The sequence below is a fragment of the Ipomoea nil genome, unplaced genomic scaffold (genome assembly GCF_001879475.1).
Source record: "Ipomoea nil cultivar Tokyo-kokei standard unplaced genomic scaffold, Asagao_1.1 scaffold1043, whole genome shotgun sequence".
NCBI lineage: Eukaryota > Viridiplantae > Streptophyta > Magnoliopsida > Solanales > Convolvulaceae > Ipomoea > Ipomoea nil.
Genome location: NW_017617471.1, coordinates 5,747,861 through 5,757,548, shown reverse-complemented (window position 1 = coordinate 5,757,548; position 9,688 = coordinate 5,747,861). Strand labels below are relative to the sequence as shown.

General features: G+C 35.6%; 3 protein-coding genes across 3 annotated transcripts; 2 read left to right on the top strand and 1 right to left on the bottom strand.

Annotated features, from left to right (window-relative positions):
• The first annotated feature begins 1,087 nt into the window (after window positions 1-1,087).
• On the top strand, window positions 1,088-4,195 carry LOC109181610 (phosphoinositide phospholipase C 2-like). Its single transcript, XM_019331462.1, has 10 exons — window positions 1,088-1,206; window positions 1,241-1,607; window positions 1,844-2,040; window positions 2,154-2,289; window positions 2,362-2,613; window positions 2,774-3,015; window positions 3,117-3,234; window positions 3,324-3,467; window positions 3,548-3,634; window positions 3,729-4,195. Exons 2-10 carry the CDS (start codon window positions 1,287-1,289, stop codon window positions 4,023-4,025), a joined length of 1,794 nt encoding a protein of 597 aa, XP_019187007.1. The 5' UTR covers window positions 1,088-1,206; window positions 1,241-1,286; the 3' UTR covers window positions 4,026-4,195.
• Window positions 4,196-4,273: 78 nt separating this feature from the next.
• Window positions 4,274-5,327, bottom strand: LOC109181618 (rhodanese-like domain-containing protein 10). The gene is made up of 2 exons (XM_019331472.1): window positions 4,807-5,327; window positions 4,274-4,557 (listed from the first exon to the last, which is right to left on the bottom strand). Exons 1-2 carry the CDS (start codon window positions 5,265-5,267, stop codon window positions 4,356-4,358), a joined length of 663 nt encoding a protein of 220 aa, XP_019187017.1. The 5' UTR covers window positions 5,268-5,327; the 3' UTR covers window positions 4,274-4,355.
• An 853-nt stretch (window positions 5,328-6,180) lies between these two features.
• Window positions 6,181-8,769, top strand: LOC109181018 (PHD finger protein ALFIN-LIKE 1-like). Its single transcript, XM_019330766.1, has 5 exons — window positions 6,181-6,438; window positions 6,516-6,548; window positions 6,835-7,057; window positions 7,383-7,503; window positions 8,190-8,769. The coding sequence occupies exons 1-5, from the start codon at window positions 6,363-6,365 to the stop codon at window positions 8,439-8,441; spliced, it is 705 nt and encodes a 234-aa protein (XP_019186311.1). The 5' UTR covers window positions 6,181-6,362; the 3' UTR covers window positions 8,442-8,769.
• Window positions 8,770-9,688: the final 919 nt, after the last annotated feature.

The window sequence follows — 9,688 nt, the reverse complement described above, 5'->3', positions numbered from 1 at the left end:
GAATCTATATATAAAAAATTGGATGAATATGTCATTTATCAAACATGACCTATATAATAGTTATCTAGTTGAGATATAGAAATATAGTGTGTTTATTCATTCCAGGAAGAAATAGACAAATTCTCATAAAGTTGTTGTTATTGAATGTCTTTTTAGACACCAAGATTAAACTTTGGTTAATCTTAATCTTAGGAAGATTAATCACCCCCTTAACTAAATAAAACAAAATAAACAATTTAAAGTAACTAAAGGGATAAATGTGAAACAAAAACAATATTTATTTATTTGAAAATAATAATTACGTCATTAAATTTGTTAAAAAAAAAAAATCAAAGTAACAACTAACAACTGAACATGTATGCAAATTAAAAATTACATTCAAATTTTAAGATTGATGTGACATTCAGATTCATTTAAACAAGTATTTCATCCATCCCACATAAACTATCATGTTTACTAACAAATTAAATTCTTTATTTCTTTACTTATTTTCTTTAATATTTCTAAAATAAATTTAAAGGAAAAAGGGTCAAATAAGTAACAAAATTATTTGGAAAAATTCAATTGTATTATTATTATTATTATTATTATTATTATTATTATTATTATTATTTAATTTTTCATGTCAGTTTCAACGGCACAATATGCTTGCTTTTGTGCCAATTGTCTTATTAAACGTTTAATACTTTGCCAAAAATTATAGCTAGAAGTGAATGTGTAACTTTATTATTCTTTTTTTTGAATGAATGTAACTTTATTTTCTTATACTTGTATATCACTCGGTGTAACGTTTCGATAAAAGGATGGTTGACGGGGTCCTTTAAATATCCACCCGAATATATAAACTTTGTGAACTAATACAAAATGAAATATTAAATATAATGAAATTGTAAATATAAATTCCGGATTAAATTAGTGGTGTTATTGGCCAAAGTGGTCTTATTTTTGGTTACGGTATATGCAATTTAATAATATTGGGAATTTGGGACCATTTCAGCTACTGTACTATACATTGTCCGTATTCATAATTCATGCAAGCTTTTCAGCAAAAATATCCAACTTAGTGGTTGCCTTTGTATTGCTTGCGAATTGTGATGTCATTTCTTGCCTCAAACACCACCATATATGAATTCCAAGATTATTGCTTTAGGACCCTTAATCATTGAACTAAGCATATTGAGTAATTTTTATTTTTTCACTTTACTAAAAGCAGCAATCATAGTGTGAACTGTGGAGTATCAAAGCCTCATCTTCATCCCAAATTCCCCAGAATCCCAAAAAAAAAAATGTCGAAGCAAACTTACAGAATCTGCTGTTTCTCGAGAAAGTTCAAGCTGAGAGATGCTGAGCCACCAGATGAGATCAAGGCCCTGTTTGGCAGATTTTCGGAGAATGGAATGATGAGTGCGGAGCATCTGCACAAGTTCCTGAAGGAAGTTCAGGGAGAAGAAAGGGTTTCTAAGGAAGAAGCTGAGACTATAATGGAGGCTGCACTCAAGTCCCTTGAGCATCTCCATGTGTTCCATCGCAGCAAAGGCCTCAATCTCGAATCGTTCTTTCGATTCCTTTTCAGTGAGACAAACTCTCCTCTTCCCCCTGCTAATAAGGTACTGAGGCTCAATCTCGAACCCATGACCTTTGGTCTGATTCTGATACCAAATTAGACTCCATTTCAACTAAAAGCCTGATAGTTAGATTGCACATGGCTCAACACAATCATCATCAGTTGATCCAAATTGTCCATTTACTCTGATATATGTGATGTTAGGATTAAGAAATTTAAGATTGGAGGTTTTCTGATGTTTGTTTCACATTAATGGTCATGTTTTTTTTGGAATCCCAGGTGCATCATGATATGAATGCTCCATTGTCACATTATTTCATATACACTAGCCATAATACCTACCTAACTGGGAACCAGTTAAACAGCGATTGTAGCGACGTGCCAATTATAAAAGCTCTGGAGCGCGGTGTTAGGGTGATTGAGCTCGATATGTGGCCGAATTCCTCCAAGAACAATGTTGATATTCTTCATGGAGGGTAAAATTAAAATTTAAAATGGTTCATCTTGCTCCAATTCTTTTGTTTCTTAAGATTGTCATCAAAGCAGACTGCTTTTTATGATCTTCTGTTATGGGGTTTTCGATTTCCAGGACACTTACAACTCCAGTGGAGCTCATCAAGTGCTTGAAATCAATCCGGGAGCATGCTTTCATATCGTCTGAATATCCGGTTATTATCACTCTAGAAGATCACCTCACCCCAGATCTTCAGGCTAAAGTTGCAGAGGTGAGTGCCTGCTGGCCTTTCTGCTAATTCCTCTTTTAGATTGAGTTTTTAGGCCTGCTTGTTCGATTTCAGATGGTCTCTCAAACGTTTGGGGACGTTCTTTTCGCTCCTGGATCAGAATGTTTGGAAGAATTTCCTTCCCCGGAATCATTGAAGCGAAAAATAATAATTTCAACAAAACCACCTGTAGAATATCAGGAAACTAAGTCTCTGAAAGACAAAGATAACAGTAATTCCCACAGCACAAAAAGTGCTTCTTCAGAGGAAAATGCATGGGGACAGGAAATTTCAGACCTATCACATAAATTCAAAGCCCTATATGAGGTACTTCAGTGTGAGCATATAGCCATTAATGTGAATCCAACTATCAGCTTAGGCTTTTAGTTGAGATGGAGCACATGCTTCAATTTTCAGTATATATATGGATTAATGTATAAAATTTCAGCTCCGTGAAACTAATTTTTCAATTATCTTATCGTCTCAGAATAACAAAGAGGATGCTGCAGATCACGAGTGTGCAGAAGACGACGATTCCCATCATTCAAATCATGGTGTGCAGCCAAATGCTGCACCCGAATACAAGCGTTTGATTGCAATCCAGGGAGGGAAAACTAAGGGTAAAGTCGAGGAGTGGATAAATGCAGATCCTGATAAGGTACGACGTGTTAGCTTAAGCGAAGAAAAGCTTGTAAGTATTGTCATGTCACATGGCAAAGAAATCATCAGGTGAGAGAGACTAAACTTTTGTGTCATTTTGTGAAATGAAGATGAAGATCAAGACTATCTGTTTTCAAATGAACTGATGATAATTGATAATCTCCTTCAAGGTTCACCCAGAGAAATATGCTGAGAGTATATCCAAAGGGTATACGTTTCGATTCCTCAAACTACAACCCCTTAATTGGATGGATCCATGGAGCTCAGATGGTTGCATTTAACATGCAGGTTTATTTTATTCAGTTTCACATTCTTGCTCGAGAAAAAAAAAAAAAGGGGGAAATTTCTCCGATTAGTAAACACGATTTGGTTGCCAGGGATATGGTAGGCCTCTTTGGTTGATGCAAGGAATGTTCAGAGCAAATGGAGGGTGTGGTTATGTGAAAAAACCAGAACTTTTACTAAAACCGAATGATGTCTATGATCCTAAAAACCTCTTACCTGTGAAAACAACATTAAAGGTACATAAAAAGTGAATCTTTTCCCTTCTCATGTTTAGTCCTGCAAATTCTTTGCTACATTTCATATTCGCGATTATCAGGTGAAAGTATACATGGGAGAGGGGTGGCATCTGGATTTTAAACGAACACATTTCGACTTTCATTCTCCCCCAGACTTCTATGTTAAGGTTGACAGTACATTAATTAATTTCCTGCTGCTCTTTTAACTTTGGATTTTAATAAAACGAACAATAAGAACAGATTGGTTTGGTGTATTTCCAGATTGGAATTGCAGGAGTTCCAGCAGATTCAACAATGAAGAAAACAAGGGCAATTGAGGATAACTGGATTCCAACATGGGACGAGGAATTCGAGTTCCCTCTCACTGTTCCTGAACTTGCATTGCTTCGAATCGAAGTTCATGAATATGATATGTCTGAGGTTGATGATTTTGGAGGCCAGACTTGTCTGCCTGTTTCTGAGCTGAGAACCGGCGTTCGCGCTGTAACACTCCATGATCAAAAGGGGCAGAAGTATCCCTCTGTCAAATTACTCATGTCTTTTGATTTTGTCAAATGATGTTTTTTTTTTTTTTGCTTGGTTTCCAATCTTCCTAGTCTGTGTGAAATGAAGTAGCAGTATACTTAAATCTTGTTTGAGTGTGCTTGTAAGTTGTAATAGATTGAATATGGACTATGCCAATAAGCATATATGTACTCTGTATTTAAATAAATAAAATGCCATTTATAACTCATTTGGATATGTTATTCATCACTACAACTTAATCAAACTCTGCTGGCACGATCCAGAAATAGCCATCGGGCTTCTCTAAGTAAGAGTCAAATTCTGGTTATAAAATTTAGATCGAATTCAATACGAAATGTTATACACAAAAAAGTCATTATTGGATCAATCTTTGTTCCCCACAGCTTTAAGTAAAATAAGCAATTGAAGGAAGTAATACGATGCACCTCCGACGGTGGCATACTGCAACTTCTCCGGCCCTTCGACTGCCGGAAAATGGCTATCTTCGGCGGATTTATACCCTCCGGCCAGCCATGCCAGGTTTGCGTATCCACTTCTATGCAACTTTGAAACAGCCATCATAGACCTATATGTATGTAATCAACCAAAATCTAAACCTTAGCTTATACACATGCATGAAATTATAATAACCAATAATGACAAAAAAATTATTAAAGTTCGACCACTTTTTTATTTGAATCTATCAGCTATGACCATCTATATTAATTTACATTCTTGTGAAATTGTGATACTTTATTGATTAGGATTATTGCGCTTTCCTAGTTACCTTAAAAAACATTAAAATTATAATTGTTAATAAAAAAAAAAATCGCACCTCAATCCTTCACCACAAGCTACGAGGATCTTGGAATCCTTGTCGGGAATCTGTGTCTCTACTTGTCTTAAAAACTCGGGGTTGAACATGGTCATATTCTGGCCCGTCCACAGCCCAATATAACCGAAATGCACCCATTTCTTGAGCAGACCCAAGGGGCTATTATCCGGGTCCTTGACGAACAGCGGAATGTGGCGAGAGCCCGAAACTCGGGCCTTGGCTCTTTCCCATTCGGGCCGGATATCCAGCAAGATGTAGCCTTCGGAGTCCACGGCCGTGGCGGCATCTTTGGGCGGTATTGGGCGTACGGTTCCGGACTGTATAAGCTGCTGGGCGTTGCCGGAAGTTGCGTTCACTCTCACGGCTGCCGACCGTTGCGGGGTGGCGCACAGAGATGGTTGCGGTTGCTTGGAATGCTTGAGAGTGGTTGGTTGAAGCTGGTTCAGTAGAACTGCCGCCATTCTTCTCTCTCTAGCAATCCATCTCTGCCCTTATCTTAAAGCCACTTGTTTTTTGGAGTTATGCACATTCTATCCTCCATGATATTGTCTTTTTTGTACTAAATGATATTGTTCAAGATAAAAATATCCCATTATTTTGGATATCTTCCGTAGATAATACTCCTATCATATACAATTATACAGGCGTGTTTGGTAAAATAGTTAGTTTATAGACTAATTTTATCTTATTTAATCACTATTAATTATTTAACTTAGTTTAAAAATCAATATAAGTGTTTGGTTAATCAATTTTTTGTACTCCAAAATGCTAACAGCTAATTTACCAAACATATTTTTACAATCAGCTAATATTATCAACTAGTTATACCTTCTAATTAACCCAATCAACTAACAGCTAACAACTATTTACCAAACAGGGCCATATAATGATGGGCACCATTGATACTAGTGTTAATAATACTTAATCAATGTTGTAAAAATTGACCTAGGCGTCCCTAGGCCGAGACTATTTCAACCTTAGGCAACTTTTAGTTGGCTACTCGACTAGGCGTCGAGTTGGACCCCTAACTATGACTAGTTGGCGCTCAACTCGGTCGAGTGGTACTTTTTGCCTGCTCGGTTGCTCCTCTTCTATATTTCTCTACTCGAATTACTTGACTGTCTAGGAGGCACCTAGGTGCCCGACTAGCACCTTCTATTTGTACTTAATACAATATAAAATAAAAAAATCATGCTTAAGTTGTTTATAGTTGATCGGTAAAGCACAAAAGATCAATGTCGTTACTAAGATATTTGAGAAAGTCACAGTTATATGGCTTGACCATAAAGTGACGGCTTGACCATAAAGTGTTTTGGGAACACATTCTTTGTTATTTGTTACTCCGTATTTGTTTTTGATTTCTTATCTTTCTATTTCATGCACCACACGTATACTGGGATCGAGTGTCTCTCAGATCACCCATTCGAATTATACGGACTTTAAGCAATTCATTCAATTCATTTCTTCTGTGTTAATACTTTCTCTCTATCAGATCACTGCAATCATATCATATTTTCTTTTTGCATTTTTGAGATCTCGTATCGATATATGCAGAAATGGGTCGAACCGTTGAGGAGATCTTCAAGGATTTCAGCGCCCGTCGCTCCGGGATTCTCCGGGCCTTAACCTACGGTAATTCCATTCATGAACATTTTCGTGTAAATATTCCCGAATTTTTGTTTGAATTTCTACTGGTTTCCTTCTTCCAGATGTGGATGAGTTCTACGGTCTGTGCGATCCAGGTACATTTTAATTCGAATTCACCGTTTCTTTACTGCTTTTCAAAATTAAATCATCTTAAATTAGGTTGTAAAGCTAGCTAATCAGGATAGAATTGTTGAATTTAATTTCCAGCTGAAATTTGATGAAGTATATATCGATCATTATTTGTAATTCTGTTATTTGTGTTGCATTGTTATAGAGCTTTGTTTCTGCTAAGCTAATCTAGTAATCTCTGATCTGTGTAGTTTATGGGTAATGGCAGTTTTAGATGCTTTTGTGCATTTGTTATATAATGATGTGTTATAGAGAAGGAGAATTTGTGCTTATACGGACATCAAAATGAAACCTGGGAAGTGAACATTCCGGCAGAGGAAGTTCCACCGGAGCTTCCAGAGCCTGTTCTTGGGATAAACTTTGCCAGAGATGGTATGAACCGCAGAGATTGGCTTTCACTTGTTGCTATCCACAGTGATTGTTGGTTGCTATCTGTGGCATTCTACTTTGGAGCTCATCTCACCCAAAACGACAGGTACTTTGCTTTAATTTATTCCTTCTTCTTCACACCAATACACTATGGATAAACAATCTAAAATAGTTTCAAGGTCACTCAACTAGACTATAATGTTTTAGGAAACTCTTGCGAGTTGAAGCTGGTGGTTGTCATGCATCCATTGCACACACACAAAAAAAATGCGCTATAATAGACATGTACTAAACTACATTAAATCCAATCAATTAATTAGTCTAAGTATGATCTATATGTTTTCTCTTATTTGTTTCAAATGTGGAACTCTCTTAACACTTCTTTTATCACAAATCAAGTTTAGCACTCAACATTTTAGCTTGTTTGACAGGAGGCATCTATTTAGCTTAATAAATGATCTGCCTACCATATTTGAGGCTGTGCTGGAAAAAAATCCGGTGAAAGACAAGTCTAATGCGGATAGTGGAAACAAATCGCGAGGAAGCACAAAGGTAAATATTTCTTCAGTTTCATTTTATGTGTTTGTTGATATTTACATTTCAAATTTTCATAATATTAAATTTAGTATTAATATAATTTATAAATTTAAAAATTACATTATTAAAAAATAAACAAAGAAAAAGAATGAATTTGACTAATGAATAGTAACTAAACATGTAAAATGAGACAGATGAATAATAAAGAATGACAACAAAATTTTGAGATGAAAAAAATTGTATTTTTGATCCTACTCCCTAGATTATGCACCTACTAATAATTGTTTAAGTCCATGATTAGGGTAACCCATCCCGGAAATTCACAGCGGATTTTTTTTTTTTTTTTTTTTTTTAATTTGAAAAACTTTTTTAAAGTTTAAGTGACTTGCAAACTTTCTTATTTTGAAAGCTTGCAAGCAAGTACAAAAGACCATGTTGCCTTTTTTGTATTTTGCATTTTTGTTTATTTATTATATATTATTATTATTTTGTAGTAAACGATCGAGAACAAGACGTGAATTTAGTTGTGCTTTGGTTACTTCCCTCATCTATCATCTTTCAGTACATATAAGACTAATGAGACCACTTTTAAAAGTGAAAAAGTATTGCAGAGATGTACAACTGCGAACTTGCCCTGTATTTGTCCGGGACATCTTCTGATTGTATGGTTACGTATTGTCCCTTTGTATTTTAATTTGCAGAGAACTAGTGAAGGGCAGGCGAAAAATTCGTCGAAACTGGCAGATAAAAGTCGCGAAAAAGAGGAAGAAGAACATGGCGAAACGCTATGTGGGAGCTGTGGAGGAAACTACAATGCCGATGAGTTCTGGATTGGGTGCGACGTGTGCGAGAGATGGTTCCACGGGAAATGTGTGAAGATGACGCCGGCAAAAGCTGAGATTATACAGCAATACAAGTGCCCTTCTTGCTGCTTCAAACGGGGAAGACCCTAGTACTCCCTTACATACTAAACTTTTCACATTGCATGCATCTTACAAGATGAGATTAATTCGACGATATGATGTTCGGTCCAATCTATTCGAGCTGAGACAGGCCATGGATTTCAGTTCCCCTTGAATGAAGTACATATAACATATATATAGACGTCCCCTAATATAGGAAGCTGGGAGTAATATGACAGTGCACATGCAATTTATTATAGGAATTGAAGTTCCCTAATTTATTAGGGAGTAATGTAGAAGTTTTGGTCTGATATTATATTAGTTTCCTGCATGTGAACAATATAATAATAAGCCAACTTCGATCAAGTTTCTTCTTTCAGATATGGAGAGCAGTTGGATGGTGTTTCACTTTATTTGATAAATTAAATGTTCTTCATACCATATGTTATGTTGGTTAGTTGCATTGAGGCCTGAAGGGGTAACTCCAAAAGTGGCAACACAATGGTCCAAACCAAGTTCAAAATCAAAACGGGCTCAGGTGACCTAGTAGCAGTTGACCAAAATATTTTCGATCGTCGGAGCCTCACATGCCGGCATGTGATGAGAGAGTAACAACGAAGGATGGCGGCGCGTAAGGTCGTTGTTGGTGCTCCAATTATCGTAAAGGCTCAGATACCATGTTACGAAAGTAAAGAGATAATACACATCCCTATAAATACATAATAGAAGACTTCAAATAAGGAAACAAGTTTTCATATGACTATCTAATCCCTATAAATCCTAACGGTACCTAATATATATAAGTTCTATATAATACTTGTACATTTCATAACAACTGTAAAAATAAAAGTGTACAATAAACTAATTATATATATATATATATATATATATATATATATATATATATATATATATATATATATTAATAAATTTACAAAAAAAAATTAATTTAAATCCACACTAATTTTATATGATTGACTATTGTATATATGTTCCTAATATTATTTAATTTCTTTCACATTAGGTTAGGATAAATGATGATAGGTTACCTAAGATTATTTTCTTTTCAGATCATGTGAAGTATCAAGATCTTATGGTGAAGGCATCTTGTGGTATGATTGTATCCAATAGAAATTTGTAGGTTTCTTTCTTGGTCTTCATTTCACATTTGGGCATGGAAAAGCATGGTTGCTTCTATGACCAAACTATAGAATTGCGTACGAATAGAGTACTTGTAATTGACTTGGAGCCATGAATTTTGTGAATGTCAAATCACCGGTACAAGGAAATTGGAATGT

Coding starts and splice junctions, on each gene's coding strand:
- LOC109181610 (XM_019331462.1), top strand. CDS start 1,287: ATGTCGAAGCAAACTTACAGAATCTGCTGTTTCTCGAGAAAGTTCAAG. Junction 1,608..1,843: donor CTCTTCCCCCTGCTAATAAG/GTACTGAGGCTC, acceptor TTGGAATCCCAG/GTGCATCATGATATGAATGC. Junction 3,468..3,547: donor CTGTGAAAACAACATTAAAG/GTACATAAAAAG, acceptor CGCGATTATCAG/GTGAAAGTATACATGGGAGA.
- LOC109181618 (XM_019331472.1), bottom strand. CDS start 5,267: ATGGCGGCAGTTCTACTGAACCAGCTTCAACCAACCACTCTCAAGCAT. Junction 4,558..4,806: donor GCTTGTGGTGAAGGATTGAG/GTGCGATTTTTT, acceptor ACATACATATAG/GTCTATGATGGCTGTTTCAA.
- LOC109181018 (XM_019330766.1), top strand. CDS start 6,363: ATGGGTCGAACCGTTGAGGAGATCTTCAAGGATTTCAGCGCCCGTCGC. Junction 6,439..6,515: donor TCTCCGGGCCTTAACCTACG/GTAATTCCATTC, acceptor TCCTTCTTCCAG/ATGTGGATGAGTTCTACGGT. Junction 7,058..7,382: donor CATCTCACCCAAAACGACAG/GTACTTTGCTTT, acceptor CTTGTTTGACAG/GAGGCATCTATTTAGCTTAA.